Source organism: Telmatherina bonti (assembly GCF_933228915.1).
Source record: "Telmatherina bonti genome assembly, chromosome: 1".
Classification (NCBI taxonomy): Eukaryota; Metazoa; Chordata; class Actinopteri; order Atheriniformes; family Telmatherinidae; genus Telmatherina; species Telmatherina bonti.
Genome location: NC_136619.1, coordinates 628,261 through 648,260, shown reverse-complemented (window position 1 = coordinate 648,260; position 20,000 = coordinate 628,261). Strand labels below are relative to the sequence as shown.

At 43.6% G+C, this 20,000-nt stretch overlaps 1 protein-coding gene across 1 annotated transcript in view; it reads right to left on the bottom strand.

The window, feature by feature from the left end:
- The window catches only part of tmc3 (transmembrane channel like 3), a gene marked incomplete at its 5' end in the record, with an annotated part of 184,826 nt that overhangs the window by 132,702 nt on the left and 32,124 nt on the right, over positions 1–20,000 (bottom strand). The window contains 3 exons of the mRNA XM_079245545.1: positions 2,774–2,852; positions 2,996–3,105; positions 4,287–4,434. Of these exons, the coding sequence (XP_079101671.1) occupies positions 2,774–2,852; positions 2,996–3,105; positions 4,287–4,434 (337 nt within the window). The remainder of the gene's footprint in view (positions 1–2,773; positions 2,853–2,995; positions 3,106–4,286; positions 4,435–20,000) is intronic.

Here is a 20,000-nt window from a genome sequence, read left to right as displayed (position 1 = left end):
CCATCCGTCCATCCGTCCATCTGTCCAACCATCCGTCCATCCATCCATCCGTCCTTCCGTCCATCTGTCCAACCATCCATCCATCCATCTGTCCATCTGTCCATCTATCCAACCATCCATCCATCCGTCCATCCGTCCATCCATCCATCCATCCATCCATCCGTCCTTCCGTCCATCCATCCATCCATCTATCCAACCATCCATCCGTCCATTTGTCCAACCATCCATTCATCCGTCCTTCCGTCCATCTATCCATCCATCCATCCGTCCATCCGTGCATCTGTCCAACCATCCATCCAGCCGTCCATCCGTCCATCTATCAACCATCCATCCGCCCATCTGTCCAACCATCCATTCATCCGTCCTTCCGTCCATCTATCCAACCATCCATCCGTCTGTCCATCCATCCATCTGTCCATCCATCCATCCATCCATCCGTCCATCCGTCCATCTGTCCAACCATCCGTCCATCCATCCATCCGTCCTTCCGTCCATCTGTCCAACCATCCATCCATCCATCTGTCCATCCAACCATCCATCCATCCGTCCATCCGTCCATCTGTCCAACCATCCATTCATCCGTATTTCCGTCAATCTATCCAACCATCCATCCATCCGTCCATCCATCCATCTGTCCATCCATCCATCCATCCATCAATCTGTCCAACCATCCATCAATCCGTCAATCCAACCATCCGTCCATCTGTCCAACCATCCATCCATGCGTCCATCCATCCATCAATCCGTCAATCCAACCATCCGTCCATCTGTCCAACCATCCATCCATCCGTCCATCCATCCATCTGTCCAACCATCCATCCATCCTCCATTTGTCCATCCGTCCATCCATCCATCCATCCCTCTGTCCATCCATCCATCCATCTGTCCAACCATCCATCCATCCGTCCGTCCGTCCATCCGTCCGTCCATCCGTCCGCCCCTCTGTCCATCCGTCCATCCGTCCATCCATCCATCCATCCTCCACCCGCCCGTCCGTCCATCCGTCCATCCATCTGTCCATCCATCCATCCATCTGTCCATCCGTCCATCTGTCCAACCATCCATCCATCCGTCCATCTGTCCATCCATCCGTCCATCCATCCATCCATCTGTCCATCTTTCCATCCGTCCATCTGTCCAACCATCCATCCATCCGTCCATCCGTCCATCCATCCATCCATCCGTCCTTCCGTCCATCTGTCCATCCATCCATCCATCCATCTGTCCATCTTTCCATCCGTCCATCTGTCCAACCATCCATCCATCCGTCCATCCGTCCATCTGTCCAACCATCCGTCCATCCATCCATCCGTCATTCCGTCCATCTGTCCAACCATCCATCCATCCATCTGTCCATCCATCCATCCATCCATCCATCCGTCCATCCGTCCATCCATCCATCCATCCATCCATCCATCCATCCGTCCTTCCGTCCATCCATCCGTCCATCCAGCCATCCGTACATCCGTACATCTATCCAACCATCCATCCAGCCGTCCATCCATCCATCCATCCATCTGTCCATCTTTCCATCCGTCCATCTGTCCAACCATCCATCCATCCGTCCATCCGTCCATCTGTCCAACCATCCGTCCATCCATCCATCCGTCATTCCGTCCATCTGTCCAACCATCCATCCATCCATCTGTCCATCCATCCATCCATCCATCCATCCATCCGTCCATCCGTCCATCCATCCATCCATCCATCCATCTGTCCATCTTTCCATCCGTCCATCTGTCCAACCATCCATCCATCCGTCCATCCGTCCATCTGTCCAACCATCCGTCCATCCATCCATCCGTCATTCCGTCCATCTGTCCAACCATCCATCCATCCATCTGTCCATCCATCCATCCATCCATCCATCCATCCGTCCATCCGTCCATCCATCCATCCATCCATCCATCCATCCATCCATCCATCCATCCGTCCTTCCGTCCATCCATCCGTCCATCCAGCCATCCGTCCATCCGTACATCTATCCAACCATCCATCCAGCCGTCCATCCGTCCATCTATCCAACCATCCTTCCGTCCATCCATCGATCCTCTGTCCGTCCATCCGTCCATCCATCCATCCATCCATCCATCCATTCATCCTCCGTCCGTCCTTCCGTCCATCCGTCCATCCATCCATCTTCTGCTGCTTATCCGGGGTCGGGTCGCGGGGGCAGCAGCCTAAGCAGGGAAGCCCAGACTTCCCTCTCCCCAGCCACATTTGCCAACTCTGCGGGGGGATCCCGAGGCGTTCCCAGGCCAGCCGAGAGATGTAATCCCTCCAGCGTGTCCTGGGTCTTCCCCGGGGTTGTGCAACAAAATATTAAGTTAAGGGTACCATCATTTTTTCCAGGTCTGTTTCATGAGCTTGTTTTTTATATAATTCTGTTGAAGCCTGGTTGAAGAGCAACATCTGACTTCTATTCCTTACATTTCCTAGATTTTTTATTTTTTACTTTTTTCAGATTCTTTGTCAGATTTTGTGAGTTTTTATTTCATTGACCTGAGGGTTTGAGGGGACTCAACAATTTTGGCCATACCTGTGTATATATACAGATGGCTTTTTTGCACTCAGTCATCCGGTCGGAGAACAGCGTGTTCTGCAATAAACAGTTCAACACTGAACAGTTGTACACGTGCACTCAGAAGTCCACTTAGTCCTTATCACTAACATGGTCAGTGTTCAGATTTCATCACCACCTGACCTGACTGAAATGGTTAAAGGGGAGTTTCATTAAACTGGATCAGGCAGTGTGGAGCAGGTTTATACTCACAGCTGAGCTCATACTGTTGACTTTGTCCAGCAGGGCAATGATCAGGCTGTACAGATTTCCCAGGTATAAAACAAGAACCCTGCAAACACAAGTGATAGTTCAGGAAGACATGATGCAGTCTGAGCAGTCAGTCAGTTGGCTGATGGTTTAATATCCCATGTCCAGGTCATTGAAATTGTTAAAGTGCTATAAAAGGAAGAAGTCATGATCAGCTGACAATACCTGGCAAGCTGGAACCGCAGCGATGTTCGGGGGTGGTACATCTCCAGCTGGGCTACCAGCTCAAAGGCCGATGGGGCAATCATGGTGATGAGAGAAACCACCACACTCACCTGACAAGAAATACACTATCCTGTAAGAATTCACTTCTTTTTCAGTCAGCACTTTTTCTCTCTACTATAAGGATGAATACCTTTAACTATTTCAATAAAAATCAGCTGATTTACACTCAATCTTTCACTCAAACATGGTCCCACTGAAAACCATGACTTGTATGTTCACAAATATAAATGAGCAGAAACTTGATTCAATCATTAGTTTCCATTTTTAATCATGATCTGTAGGTACCAGGAAATACAATTTAAAAATCGAAACAATTGCTTTGAAAACTTCATTGCAGTTTTGAACATTGGATGAATAAGAGTAAACCCTTATCCATCAGCAATAACTGATCAGAGAAAAGGTTTTCCGAGCCGGAAGAGAGAATGTGGAGGATCTCAACCAATCTAGGGATTCTTAAGTTACGTCTTTATTTGAGCAGGGAATTAAGCCAGATCTTCTCCAGGAATAAAATTACTGCACTGTTGTGTAATACATGTAAAAAGAAAAGTGAGAGACTGGTTTTTGCTTTAAATCAGGGTCTAACAAAGAACAGAGGAGCTTTAACACTGTACATACAAGACTAAGCAGGTAAAAGAGTGGAGTATGACTGGTTTAATGATGTTCAGCGAAGCACCGTTCAGCATGAGGAAGGAATATTACTGAAAAATATAGTTTATCTCTCCTCATACTAAAAGCAGTGTAGCAAACATGGTGGAGATGATGAGCAGAATGCAGATCTTTCTCTTCTCCTTTGGGAGTCTTCAAAGTTCAACATGTACTGGAACGATGAATAAATGCAATGGCAGAAAGATTGTCATTGTCTCAACAAGGTCAAGGGAATTTTTCCTCTGCTCTTCATATGCCTCTTATAAAATTGCAAACGTTCACCCTCACGTGAACATGGACAGCCTTGTCTGGTGCCTCTCTGGAAACTGAAACTATGTGAATTCTGATCATTCGTCCTCACGCAGGCCTTGTAAGAGTTGTGTAATATCTAGTTTGTTTTAAAATCCAAATTTGTAGAGTTGCTGCTGAAGCTTTCCAGTTTACTGTGGATGCAGATGGGTTAAAAATGTCTGACATGAATGAAGTGAGGTGCTTATGATCACATAGAGCTGAAACTGGAGCCACCTCAGGTATCCACTTTCATTGAGTTGTTGTCAAATGCTGGATAATTTTTTTGATCCTCTACCTCATTTTTCTCCCACAGTGTCAGCTCCAACTTCTCCTGCTCCAGCTTTTGGGAACGGTCCACCACAAAGTAGATGATGTAAATGCTGCCAGCTAAGGACAGCAGCACCAGGATGTTGGCTAAGATACGCAGACTGATCAGAACCGCCCTGAGGAAACAAACATATTAATGACTTTAACCCTGAGATCCATCTGTAATTTTCATCTTTGTGCCTCATGCGAACCTTGTTTCATCATTGAAAGTTATTATCAGTTCAACAGAGAAGCAGTTTAGGAGTTTGTTCCTGGAGGATGTGGGCACAGTGACTGTATGACAGCAGTATTTCCACATTGTACATTTCAGTCAGAGCAAGAGGAAATTTTCTATTCATGGTTTCACAAATGATCCGCAGCAATGGTTGCTTCTCTAAAATCACTGTAGATGTCTTTCCTCCTTAGGAATGTTTTAACATCCACCTGGATGAACCAGAGCCTATCATAGATGAGCCAAGACTGCTAATCAATTATTGAAGTCATTGATCAGCAGCTCTTGGCTGATACTGGCCCTCTGAATTCCTGAGCAAGCTGTAAGTATGGACACAGTCTTTCACACTGATTCAGATTCAGGATGTCCATCTTAGGTTGAATTTTCTGAAAATGAATACGGATGAGATTTATTAAGGTCACATCCACACAGAAATGAAAAATTCTGCTTTTCTCATAGACAGAAGCTTTTTCAGAAAGGTGTATGTCCACATAATTCCAGGTAAATTGTAGTGTCAATATCATGTCTGTAAGTGGTACTGCAACATTGCACAGAAATACACCAAAAAGGCAACATAGAGCAATTTCCATTGATTCGGTCATTTGTCCATTTGCTCACTCGTTCGTTCGCTCGAAGAAGAAGAGGAGCTGATTAACCTGGCAGCCAGAGTCCGAAATGTATTTCTCCATATCCTCGGTCTAAGGAGGGACAGGTTTTATAGGCAGCTGGTAGGTAATGAGGCACCCAAAAGTAGATCAATGGCACAATCACATGGACGATGAGGTGGAAACACTAGGGCCCTATCTTTACTAAAGACCTCTATTAGATCGTGATAGAGCAGTGGTATTTCAGAAAGGTCTGGGTAAATAGGCTGGTGACCAGAAGCGGATGAAGTTAGGGGAATGGCAGAGTGAAGGCAAGTGACTTGACAATCAATGCTGAAATTAATAATCCTCCCAGTTCTCCAATCCAGGTGGAGACTTTGTAATGACAACCAGGATACGACCTAAGGCTAGTGGAGACCCTGCGAGTTTACAAGAAGCCAACAAGTTCCTGGTGGTTACCAGAGACTATCAGTTTTACGAGGAAGGATTGCTGGGTGATGGAGTATAGAAGGCTACTATCCAAAGCCCGAGCAGAAACAGGGAGAATGAGAGACTCCAAACTTCATTTAAGCATAGCTGCTAATGTCATGTCTAAAAAGTTAGCTTCAGCTCCAGGATCAACTAATGCTTGTACTGCGTGGGGAACACCCCCTACACATATAGCTGCTGGAATGAGTATCTTGGCATGGGGGGTCACCTTAGAGGATGTTGTGGTCGTCAGTACTTTTGGCTTGTTGGGACAGAGAGATATCCTGTGCCCTGGTCTTCCACAATAGAAACCTGTGTCTCTTCTCCTCTGTCGTTCCTCTGGGGAAAGGCGAGCTCTGCCCAACTGTGTGGGTTCCTCATGCGTATTGGTTGGTTGGTTTTAGCAACAGACAACCTAGCAGTGTACATGGGACCGCTGTTTCCACTTCTTCTCACAGCTTGTTGATAACGCCGACTGAGGCCGGCCCAGCAGGTGTATTTAGGTGTAGAAAGAGGGGTGTGTTTATGCAATTGACTCCCCTCGAATGACAAAATCCCATGGGCAAATAAAAAAAACACGGACTTCAGCAAGACTTGCAAGACTTCAGCCTTGTGGACAGTTTTGCTGCAAACAAAGCGCCCTGACAGAAAAACTTGACTGTTTTCAAAAGAAAGACTTCCGGGGATATTCCCACTTCCAGTCAACGCCAATACACAAGTTTTGACTTGGAAAAGTGCTGTTTCCAGGTGATGACTCCTTTAAAAGAATGGTTTTGTTTTGAGTAAATTCTCTTATTTTTGTGAGAACAAAAGATGCTAGTGAGCCTTTTTTTTGTTTTTTTTAAGCAATATTACTAGTATTGGACTGCCAGCTCAGATCTTTAGAGAGAGTGACACCCAAGAGCTTGCATTTGTCCACCATTTCTACCTCTGAATCATAAATGACAATGGGCACTTGTTCTTCTCACGACTACATTCAATAACCAGTTTACAGGTTTTAGAAATATTCAGAACCAGATTGTTTTCTTCGCTCCTATGGACAACATTTCCTACCTCTGTTCTGTAATGTGATTCATCATCTGAACTGATCAGACCGATAACAGTGGTATCGTCTGCATACTTAACTATCAAATTGTAATCGGAGTAGCAGCACAGTTGTAAAAGCAAAGGACCTAAAATACAACCTTGTGGAGAACCAATGCTTACACAAAGTTCATCAGACATAGTCATTATATTCATTCTGAGGTCGACAAGTTTAATAGTTTAAAAGCCATTTCCAAATTACATCACCAAGATGAAGAATCTTCAATTTGTGAATGAGCTTCACATCAACCAAGGAGTTAAAAGCAGAATTAAAATCTACAAAAAGCATCCTTGCATAAGATTTTACTTTGTCTAAATGTTCATACAGGGTTCAGAGCAAAAGAAATAGAATTCTTATTTTATTTGATTATTTTGAATAAATGTTTATTTTACAGAATTGACATCATACTGCTGGACCTGACTGGAAGAGGCAGAAAAGGGATGGAAAAAAACTGAAAAGGATAGACAGAAACAAAGAGGGGACAGAGATACACCACATAGAAAACCTTGCAACCAGCTACAGATTCTAGACTATCTTTGACACCTGTACCAGAAACACAGCAAAAGACATCCCACATTGATTAGGGATGTACTTCTTACCTATAACAGATTTAAGTTGGTCGTATTCTAAGAATTTGGTGCTGCTAGTTTCATTCTGCCGGCTTTAGATCGTGAAGGAGTCAAATGGCAGAAAGTTTCTATTTTCTAATATATGTTCTGCTTTAGACCTTTATTCTTCCACTGAAGAATACAAGAGAAAACCAATAAAAACAAAAGAAGAGGAAAAAAAAGAAAGCAAGAGGAAACAAGAGACACGAAGCAAGAGTAAGCTGCAGAATGAGCTCCAGCAGGACACAGATGTGTCTGCTCCAACAGTCAGAAACAGACTCCATGAGGGAGGTATGAGGGCCCGACGTCCACAGGTGGGGGTTGTGTTTACAGCCCAACACCGTGCAGGACGTTTGGCGTTTGCCAGAGAAACACCAAGATTGGTAAATTCTCCACTGGCGCCCTGAGCTCTTCACAGATGGAAGCAGGTTCACACTGAGCACATGTGGCAGACGTGACAGAGTCTGGAGACGCCGTGGAGAACGTTCTGCTGCCTGCAACATCCTCCAGCAGGACCGGTTTGGCAGTGGGTCAGTAATGGTGTGGGGGGGCATTTCTTTGGAGGGCCGCACAGCCCTCCATGTGCTCGCCAGAGGTAGCCTGACTGCCATTAGGTACCGAGATGAGATCCTCAGACCCCTTGTGGGACCATATGCTGGTGCGGTTGGCCCTGGGTTCCTCCTAATGCAAGACAATGCTAGACCTCATGTGGCTGGAGTGTGTCAGCAGTTCCTGCAACACCAAGGCATTGATGTTATGGACCGGCCCGCCCGTTCCCCAGACCTGGATCCAGCTGAGCACATCTGGGACATCATGTCTCGCTCCATCCACCAACGCCAAGTTGCACCACAGACTGTCCAGGAGTTGGCGGATGCTTTAGTCCAGGTCTGGGAGGAGATCCCTCAGGAGAACATCCACCGCCTCATCAGGAGCATGCCCAGGCGTTGTAGGGAGGTCATACAGGCACGCGGAGGCCACACACACTACTGAGCCTCATTCTGACTTGTTTAAAGGACATTACATCAAAGTTGGATCAGCCTGTAGTGTGTTTTTCCACTTTCATTTGGAGTAGAACTCCAAATCCAGACCTCCATGGGTTGATACGTTTTTTGGTCATTTTTGTATTGTTTGTTGTCGGCACAGTCAAGTATGGAAAGAACAAAATATTTAATAAAAATATTTCATTTATGCAGATTTACAACATTACTTTAGTGTTTCCTTTATTTTTTTTGGAGCAGTATAATTTCTTTAATTAAAGCTGGGGTAGGTAATGTTGGGAAGCTAGCAAGACCCTGTCTTGGCCCCTCCCCCTGTCTTGGCCCCTCCCCTGTATTGGCTCCTCCCCCTCTGGTTCTGCTCCTTGCGTGATCCGAGGCTTTTTTATTCGCAGCTTTTTCCACCAACGATTTTCTCTTTCTCGGCTGTTTAGCAGGAGAAGGCAAATAAACCGAGCCGGGTCGGGAAATCCTTCCTGCATTTTCTCAGCCATGTTTGCCTTCCGAGTTTCTTCTTCTCTACTTTGTATTTTCATCCTAACTCGCTGTTTATATGCAGGGTGTGGCTATCAGGTATGAGCTGCTGGAGGGGGAGGAGGGGAGCCGGGAGAAGAAGCTTACGCAATATAAGAAATGAACAACTCCATTTGGGTCGGAACGTTTGGATTGGTCAGAGTTTTTACAGTAAACTGAGGGGTCTAACTATATTTCTTATTGTTCATGATTACAGAATGTAGAGACTACTATCAGGACGAGGAACCACTTCACCCAGAGGAACATGTCTCTCAGCAACATTACATACTAGAGCTTCAATGAAATTGGACAGTAACTGGATGTAGGGTCTTTTCCTGATTTTAATAGGTTTAATAGCTTAGTTAATGTTTTAAGTTTTGTTTTGTTTTTTTTCTTTATTTCTAATATCATGTTGTGAAAAGTGGGAGACACTGTTGTCCAGAATTATTTGTAGAATTCAGCTGGGTGACCGTTTGGACCTCGTGCTTTATTATTGGGCATGTGCTGGAGAGCCTATTGACTGAATCTAAACCCATTTGTTTTCATGTTTTCATTTCTGGAAGATTGATGTAAATAAGAAATTAATCAATATTCTCATCTGCTTGGTTTTTCTGATTGACACAATGTTTTACAGAAACCTCAGTGTTTATCTTATCGGGGTTGTGGTTGAAATTTCCTTCTAGATAGTTAACAGAGGAGATTGTTGTTTTCTCCTTTTTTTTAAAAATTGATGAGCCAGAAACTTTCCAGATGTGTTGCCATGCTGAACATTCTCCAAGCCAGTTCTTTTCACGTAGAGCTGTGCTTTTTCTGTTATTTCAGGCATGTGGTTGTCACTGCGCTAGTTGAGAGAGCTGCTTTCCAGGGGAGGTGGAATGCCCTCTCTTCCTCCCTCCAGCACTCCACATCACCTGTCTACAAATGAACCTGATGAAAAACACCTGTGCACCAGCTTATCATCTTCACCTGTTCACAGCCTTATATCAATCCCAGTCATCTCTCACTCAGTGGGTGTTTCTCAATTCAGGGTCTGCATACCTCCAAGTGCGCAGACTGCGTAGGCTACGAAGTGTTCTACAGGGTCTGCACACACCAAAGTGCCTTACTGTTAGTAAAATCAGACGACCCATCTAGAGGACCAGAATTACCCATAGTGCTCCAGTCCTTCGTTGCCTGGCAACTACATATGCCATGTTTATCTAATTACTGATCCTATTCTTCCACAAAAACATGAAAATATGTTTAAAATATCAGAAAATGGTGGCAGTAGTTTAAATGAGATTTCTTTTCCTTTGTGTGTAAATGAGAAACAAGAGGCGGTTTAGACGAGCTCTCCTCTGGCTGACAGCTCATCCTGTCAAGCTGACGTTAACTTCAGTGGAAAATAATCCTTGTTAAACACATGTACAGTCGTCCTCATATGTATTCATACCCTCCCATTAAAGAAGGAGAAAAACTGCTGCCTGGGAAATAAGATGAAATTGACAATAGTTATAATAAATGAAAGTGAAAACCATGACATTATTTTCTAATTCAATATATATATATAAATAATTAAATTTTTTTAAATCCTTTGTTTTCACTTCAGTCAGGTGTTTTCTGTTCCTCCCAGTCAGACTTCTCCACCTGTTGACAGGTATTTTGTCCCACTGTTCATCAAAAATATGTTCTAATTTGTCCAGGATTGATTTGTTTTTTTGTTTTTTTTTTAACTCAATTAAATGACAAAACAGTGTCTTTTATCACTGGATTATAATTTAGCACATTTTTAATTAATGTCCATCATTCCAGTGTCCAGTTATCTGAGTGACTGTAATAAATTCAGCCTTTTCTTTAATGAAAGGAGACGAAGACATCTGAGGACGACTGGAATGAAATACATTGTGGTTATTGGACACAAATATGTGTGTGTATATACATAAAATAAATAAATAAACGGTCTGGCTGGTGTGGTACCTACACCAGCGCTCTGCTGCTCATTCTTTTATATCAGGAACACAATGAATTCTGGGATAGGAGAGGGCGCTGAGGATGCATCTCTGGTATCCTTCATTTTAAGCTGATCTGGAGCCAAACGAAGGATTTGAAGGGTGGATTCGAAGGAGCCTTTGAATTGAGACAGCACTTGGCGCGCCACGATGATGCAGGCAGCCAACGAATCCACACTTCGAAGTGTGCAGACCCTGGATTGAGAAACACTCAGTGTGTTTTCACTGCCCAGTCTGCAGTTTTCAGTTCCATTCTAGATTGCGCCGTCTGTTGGCAGCAGATTGTAGTAGCTCTGACTTGCTATCTTGATTTTTTTTACAAGCACAAACTCTGCTCACATAGATATTAGCTATAATTAGGTATTTTTTTCTGAGGATTCCATGCCGGTTCGGAGGGTGTGCTGCAAGGAGGATTTTTCTGCATATTTTTGCTCTTTCAAGACTTGTTATGATGAGTCTCCATGGCAACGAAAGACTTGTTTACAATCAGGATCAACTGATTAAACTCTCCTAAATCAGGATGATCAGCGAAACAACACATCAAATCCCGATGGAGTTGAAAAGAAAGAGAAGAGGATGCAGAGCAGGAGTGAGACAGAGGAGAAAACGATGGAGATTTAAACCATTTCTCCCGACCGTCGTCATGGGTAATGTGAGATCGCTAGCTAACAAAACGGACGAGCTGGAGATGCTGACAAGGTCTCAGAAAGAGTACAGAGAGTGCAGTATTATGTGCTTCACCGAGACATGGCTGCATGAACACATCCCTGACTGTAATGTGTCTGTACCGGGCTTTAAAACGGTCCGTGCAGACCGCAGTAGACAACACAGCGGAAAGCTAAAGGGTGGTGGAATTGCAGTGCTGGTTAACCAGCGTTGGTGTCATCCTGGACATGTTACTGTCAAGGAGAAGATATGCACAAGGGACATGGAACTGTTAGCTGTGAGCTTCCGTCCATATTATTTACCCAGAGAGTTTACCTGTGTTATTCTGGTAGCGGTTTATATAATACCTGGTACCGCACCAGACACAGCCTGTGATGTCATCAGCTCCGTCGTTGCTCGGCTACAAACACAGCATCCAAACTCATTCATGGCGATCTCCGGAGACTTCAACAACGTCTCCCTCTCTGCAACTCTACCAACATTCCAGCAGTTTGTCAGCTGCTCCACCAGAGAAAATAAGATGTTGGACTTATTTCATGCAAATATGAAAAATGGATCCAGTTGTTCTGCCCTGCCTCCTTTAGGAAGATCTGACCATAATCTGGTTCTTCTCACCTCCACCTACAAGCCCATCGTTCAGCAGCAACCAGTCATCACAAAGACTATCAAAATCTGGTCTGCTGAAGCTGAAGATGCTCTTAGAGGAGGCTTTGAGGCTACAGACTGGAACGTCCTCTGTGAACCTCATGGAGACGACATCAACGCCATGACTGAGTGTGTGACAGATTACATAAACTTCTGTGTGGACAGCATCGTCCCAACAAGAACAGTGAGGTGCTTCCCCAATAACAAACCCTGGATCACCAGTGACCTGAAAAAGCTGCTGAACATCAAAAAGAAAGCCTTCAGGGATGGAGACAGGGAGTTATTGAGGGCAACACAAAAACAACTTAAAACACAAACTAAGAAGTGCAAGGAGGACTACAGGAAGAAGTTAGAAAGTCAGCTCCAGCAGAATAACCTGAGGGATGTGTGGTCTGGAATGAAGAAGATCACTAGCTTCAAGTTAAAGGGGGACCAGCCTGATGGAGGTCTGGACAGAGCTAATGAGCTGAACATATTCTTCAACAGGTTCAGTTCACCCCCTACCTCCAGCCCAACAGACCACACACCCTCCATAAGCCCACTGCTTTCCTGTCACGCCTCCAATCTGTCACCCTGCAGCTCAGTCATGGACCAGAACACAGCTTCATCTCCCTCCACATCAGGACATCCTGAGACCTCCACCTTGTTTGTCTCCTGCAATCAGGTTAAGAAGCAACTTGAGAAACTGAACCAGAACAAAGCTGCAGGTCCAGATGGTGTTAGTCCCAGAGTTCTCAAGACCTGCTCAGAACAACTATGTCCGATTCTCCAGCACCTTTTCAACACCAGTCTGAGACTAAATAGAGTCCCAGTGCTGTGGAAAACCTCCTGCCTTGTTCCAGTGCCTAAAAAACACAACCAGCTGAACCAAGTGACTACAGACCAGTTGCCCTGACATCTCACATCATGAAAGTCCTGGAGAGACTCTTACTGGCTCACCTCAACAAGCAAGTAAACACCTTTCAGGACCCATTCCAGTATGCATATCGTAATGGACTTGGGGTTGAAGATGCCATCATATACCTGCTCCAGAGAGCACACTCTCATCTGGACCATTCAGGCAGCACTCTGAGGGTCATGTTCTTTCATTTCTCAGTGCTTTTAATACCATTCAGCCTGCTTTGTTATGTGAGAAGCTCCATAAATTCCAGGTGGATACCTCCACAACCACCTGGATCTATGACTACCTCACAAACAGACCCCAGTTTGTGAGACTGAAAGGTTGTGTGTCTGAGATGGAGGTCAGCAGCACTGGTGCACCACAAGGAACTGTACTCTGGCCATTCCTCTTCACTCTGTACACCTCAGACTTCCAGTACAACTCTGAGTCCTGCCATCTGCAGAAATACTCTGATGACTCTGCAGTTGTGGGGTGTATCAGGGATGGACAAGAAGCAGAGTACAGAGAACTGGTCAGTCAGTTTGTTAAATGGTGCGGTGACAATCATCTCATATTAAATAGCAGCAAAACAAAAGAGATGATTGTTGACTTCAGGAGGAAGAAGAATAAACAAAGCACTGTTTCCATCCTGGGAGAGGAGGTGGAGGTGGTGGAGGAATACAAGTATCTCGGAGTTCAGCTGGACAACAAACTGGACTGGAAATGCAACACTGACTACATCTACAAGAAAGGTCAGAGCAGACTGTACTTCTTAAGGAAGCTGAGATGGTTTAACGTCTGCACCAAGATGTTGCATATCTTCTAGAAGTCTGTTGTGGAGAGTGCAGTCAGCTTTGCAGCATCTGCTGGGGTAGTAGCAACAACAAGACCTCCTCTAGTCAACTGTAATCTACTACAATATTTCCAATTGGGGATTATTAAAGTATTTTTCAATTCAATTTTTATTTCATTTCATTTCACTGCTCACCAGCCAGCACATTCCACATATCCTCGTCTCTCCCCCCAGCCGATCAGTAGGGTCTTCTCCGGGGGTCTGCTCACGAACTCTTTTCTTGCTTTTTTCATCCCTTGTTTTGGAATAAAACTGTCACTACTCACACCTGCATCATCCGTCTATCATAGTATTATATACAATTGTTGTAATTTTCAAATTATATGGCAAGGATAAGTTATTTAATTTCATAAGTTCCCTGAATTTATAGACAGTAAGGCTTCACATAGATTGGTAATTGTGATAGATCATATGGCAGATCTGTGTTGGAATTACAAACAGTGGGTGGAGCCTTGTGTTTACGCCACCTGTATGTGCAAAAACAATAATGTAAGTTTCGGGTATAGCTCAAACTAGACAGGAATGATAATGAAAGCCTTTTCGTAACTTTATTTAAGGCCAGAGCTTAATTAATTCTTATGTACATATATATTGCTAAAAAGAAACAGAAAGGATCAAATGTATAATTTGTAGAACAGAATAAACAACCATACAACCTTAACAAATATGGTTTTAAGAGGAGACGAGAACTTACTGGCTCTCCAACAGTCACACTATGCTGTAGTTCTAGCTCCACAAAACTTTTTGTACCACACCTTATGCAGTAAATATTTTATTCACACAGTCCTTTATTGAGCCCCTCAGGGGGAAAGGGAAATTTAGCCTTTTTTCACAATTAGGTATCATCTTACAGACACTTTACTAGTCTACAAGAGTGTGCTGGGCCAGTTAAAACCAGTTTGCACCGTTTCTTTAGATCTGTCTGGTTTCCATCTTTGTTTCAGTATAAAGCCAAAATATCACGTACACGCCTCTGAATGTCAGAAATCAGAAAGCAGGTTAAGAACATATCGACAGGGATAAAGAAACTTGTATTTTCTTGCACAGAGACCATCGTGTGGTAAGGCCAAGGTGACAGCTCTTGCAGCCTCTGGCAGTCCGAGCCGACTCCTTGCAGGCTGTGGGAAATGCTCTGGTAGGCTCTGGCAGCCTGTGGCAGTTGCTACAAGTGCAAAAACATGTTGTTGCTGCCATGATTTAAACACGCTGTCTCTCCAATTGAATTGTCCAAGTTAGCAAGATGACAAGGGACTGGGATGGTGTTTAAGGCTAAATAAATACAAATTTTTCAAAAGCAACAACGAGAAATGTTCTCATTTGTTGGCCAGGATAGGCAGAACCTCCCAAAAATAGTCTGTCTCCCCACCAAGACTGTCTTTGTCAAGCTTTTCAACTTTATAAAGAGAGTAAACGGACAGAATAACTTCAGTGCTCTGAGTAGCTCCTTGCTACTCCTGGTTCCTAAACCAATCATATATGATGTCCCAAGGTTGACAAGTGTTTGTCAGGGGGTGTGGGTTCTTTTCAGGATCCACCAGAGGGAGCCAGAGGAACCATTTTCTGGAGGGTGTTTTCACCACAGGTGTGCAGACCAGCGAGTTCCTGTATCCTCTAACGTTTGAGAGACTTTACAAATTCTTGTTTTTTTCCAGAGACACTCCTTTGTGGACTCTCCAGAGCTACCTGCGATTTCCCTCCCAGCAGCCAATCATCACCAGCAACCACTCCCTACCAATAACCTGGCATTCTCTCCACTGGCTATCCTCCGGATCCGATCAGCTTGTCGCTGCCTATCTGCCCTCCACCGAAAGGACCCGCACTGGCACCCACTGCCAACATCCATCCTCTCGGACCTCCTGACACCACCCGAATTCACGGCAACTCCGAAACAAGTAGGACACCTTCACTTCCCTGAGAATTATTCCATCATTTCCATTACTCATACATCTATCTTTGCAGAGAACCCCGCCTTCGGGTCTTTCCGGAACCATCCCCTCAGTTCACCAAAATAAACCATTTTCACATTCTCCAGATTGCTTAATCGTGTATGTGGGTCCAACATCTTCACACCATGACAGTGTTTGGTGTTTTATGCCATCATAAGGGCTGCAACCTGAACATAAATAGTTTAAGCAGAACCAAAGAAGCCTCTGCATCCTTCCAAAATAAAACAAACCTACTGTGGGACGGTAGAATGCTATAAGGCAAAACTCAGCGATACTTTGTAGGATTAACATAGCGCGCTACTGAAACAAACTAGCAAACCCTTACATACTAACAGATTAACCGAAGGGAAAAACAAGTTTAAAAAGAACAAAAAAGAAAGCAAGTTTAATATTCAAAAACACACCAACCTGGTCACTCTTTATCACAGCGAAGAAGATCAGTGCAATGGATTTCATCAAAGAAAGCTTCCAACAGATCATGTGGAAAACCAGCAACACCTAAACTGGCTCTGGTGCCAGGAGAGTTTGGTGGATTCCCACGAAGCAGCCTCTCCTGTTTTTCCACCCCAGAGCAACATGATGGGATATCCTATTCTCAATGAAATGGGAAATTATCCGGTCTCGATGTCCAGCTTTCCCTGCTAGGAGTTCCGATAATTAAAACAAAGTTTGGAATCTATCCAACAGCAGGTGGAAGCTCGAGCTACAAAGAACAATGCCCTCAGAGACTTGTCGCTCTCTGCATTAAAATCCATCATGTTATGTTATTGTTAAAATCAACAGTTAAGATAGAATGGGGAAAATCAAGACATAAACAATAATTTAGAAAATTCAACCATAAAACTTCCATGGCGTCCTGAATCTCTGTAAATTATTAAAAATAGAATTTTAGGATTACATCCTAAAAATAATTTAGAATAATAACACTAAGAAACCTTTAATAGTCCATTGTTGGAAAGGTACAGGTGCAGTTGCAGAAGCATGCAGCTGAAAGCACACAGTTACAGAAAAATAAGTCACAATAATATGTACAGTATATGATGGGTATTCAAATAAAGTAAAAGTTCCTAATGCAATGCCTTTAAACTGGAACAAATATTTAAATAAAGCGGCTTCTCCTCCTCCTTTCCTCCTATTTCATTATTTAACTGAACAACAAAAATGAGCTCTTATTACCTCGATAAAACATCACGCAGCAGCAACACTTAGCACACCTCGCATCGTGCTTATCAATAATATAGGCTAGGATGGCAGCATTATTGGCTACTTTATGACTAACAAGTCCCGAAACACATTTATATAAACTAATATAAAACAGTTACATCTTTACTGCTAAAGATAATCCTTTTGATTTTTTATTCTCCATCTTTATTCTCCCAATTCTCTCACTGATGACTGATTAATTGACATGACAACTGGCCCAGAAGGGAGGGGCATCAGTCCTCGGCTCTAATTGGTCCAGCACATGATCAATCATGACTACTCGGTCTGCGTACTCATGGCGTTACAGCTAATACCTTTATGATTACTAGCATTCATTAAAAAAAAAAAAAAAAGCTGCTGGCCCCACTTTGCCGTAGGCTCACTGGCCCAATGGCCCAATGGCCCAATGGCCAGTCCAGCCATTTGCACAGGTGATATAAATGCCAATAAGACTCACTGGGTTTAATTCAGTTCCATGTTTGTTTACAATAGACAATAATACTGCCAGTCTCTATTGCTAGTAGTTTTTTAAGAGTTTTTTTCTCTCATTTCACCCACTTATCTTTTTTGTGAACTTCTTCCTGCTGTTTCTGTTTCTCTCTTTTGCACACTTTTTCTTTTATTCTCTTTTCAGGCTACAGCATTACACAACAATACAACACTAATACTAAGCTGCACAGCTGTAAGATTTTACTTACAAACATAATCTAACGCTCTGTTATTAATTCAAGCACATTTCGTACCATTTAACACAGGCACAATGAAGGACAAGACACTGAACCCCAAGCTGCCCCCGATGTGCCTATCGGAGTATGAGTGTGTGCGTGAATGGGTGAATGTGAAAAGTAGTGCGAAGCACTTTGAGTTGTCTGCATGACTAGAAAAGCGCTATATAAGTACAAGTCCATTTACCATGTCAGAGCTTGGTCTGCATTGCTGGCAGCGAGTTGGATTTGTTTCTAGTGAGGGCTGGACTCCATCAAGGCTTCCCTTTAAATCAGAGATCATGGTCGCCAAAGGGAATAGGGTGGATTGTCCTCTCTGGGTCTGGAGTCTGTCTGACATAACTAAAGGATGGTATTTTCCTGTTGCACTCAGAAACCACTAGACTGGGCATAACAATCACCCATTCTGTTCATAACATACATGGACAGAATTTCTAGGTGCAGCCGAGGTGTTGAGGGGATCCGACTTGGTGGCCTCAGGATTGGGTCCCTGCTTTTTGCAGATGACGTTGTTCTGTTGGCTTCATCTGGTCGTGATCTCCAGCTCTCGCTTGAGCGATTCGCGGCCGAGTGTGAAGCGGCTGGGATGAGAATCAGCACCTCCAAATCTGAGACCATGGTCCTCAGCCGGAATAGGGTGGATTGCCCTCTCCGGGTCGGGAGTCAGGTCCTGCCTCAAGTGGAGGAGTTTAAATATCTCGGGGTCTTGTTCACAAGTGAGGGAAGGATGGAGCGTGAGATGGACAGACGGATCGGTGCGGCGTCTGCAGTAATGCGGACTCTGCGCCGGTCTGTCGTGGTGAAGAAGGAGCTGAGCCAGAAGGCAAAGCTCTCCATTTACCAGTCGATCTACGTTCCTACCCTCACCTATGGTCATGAGCTGTGGGTGGCAGTGTTGGGAATGTCGCTTTAAAAAGGCATTTATAGTTCTTCATTACTTGTAGTAACCGAAAGTAAATGTGGTAGTAACCAGATTAATCTGTAATGAAAGAATTAGTTACCAGGTAGAGTAACTACTTGCATTTTTTTAAAAGAAAGATCTGATATAGCCTCAAAGAGTTTGAATTATTCTGAACAGTTTTCACAAGACACTTGAATTGACTAGAACAGACAGGTACTTGTACATAACTTGACATCAACAGGTTGATCCTGCACTTTTTGTCACAAAAGTAAACAGGTAACCATTTTAAGTGTGTTTAACTTTTGCAAATTAAGTAAAACTCTCAACAGGTTGAGACAAATAATCTTAGGGATAAAAAATTCAACATGTTCTTGGCCTTGACCTCAGTAAATTTAACGTATTGTTTATATCTCCTCACATTGAAAATGTAAACTTTTCATTTGGATTTCTCTGCATTTGCCATTTCTGCTGTCTCATCCAATCTTTTTAGTGTGTGTGTGTGTGTGTGTGTGTGTGTGTGTGTGTGTCCTGTTCTGGCTTGTGTGTAAAAACACTGGCTACGATTGGCCACCATGTAACATCTACCTCAACCAATCATAATCACTTATTTTGCTGTTAACCCACCCCGTCTCCCCGCTATGAAGCTGGGGCAGTGTGCATTTAACGCTACGACCACTCGCATCACGCACTGCACGAAGGGCCCCAAGAGGGAAAACTCATCAAGTTGAGGCTAAATAAGTGTTCCATATCTATGGTTATATGTTACTATTAAAAATATAAACAATACATACTAACATACTAACATTAACCAATTTACATGAGCCTGAGAAGGTCTAGATAAGCTCTCCTCCCGCGTGCACCCTACTTAAAAATAAAATCTCCCGAGTGGTTTGTTGCATTCCTGCACTTTGAAGAAAACTGTAAATAGCCATGGTCTTCAAACATCATTAATCAGTGGAAGAAAAGAGATAAGAAGGAAAAACAGCCAGTTGAAAACAGCCAGTTGAAAACAGCCAGTTGAAAACAGCGCATCTCCTGCAGGTGAGGCCATCATTAAAATGGAAATGATAAAACATGTAAATGTGTGACATCAGCCGTTCCATGTCTGGTTGTGACATTAGCTACTGTTAGCATGCTAATGGCTAGCCATGATCACACTTAGCTTCAGTGTTATTTCAGTGAACTGATGCTTGACCGTTTCACTTTAGTTGTACTTTGTCCAGGCAGAGACAATGTTTAAATTATTTATTGGTCAGTCATAAGGATGGTTTTTTGTTTGTTTGTTTGTTTGTTTGTTTGTTTGTTTGTTTTTTGTTTATTATTAACATTTTAAGACCGATGAGGGGTTCGCTGGTAATCCCAGGAGTTAAAAGAGTAGTAGGTGTACAAGA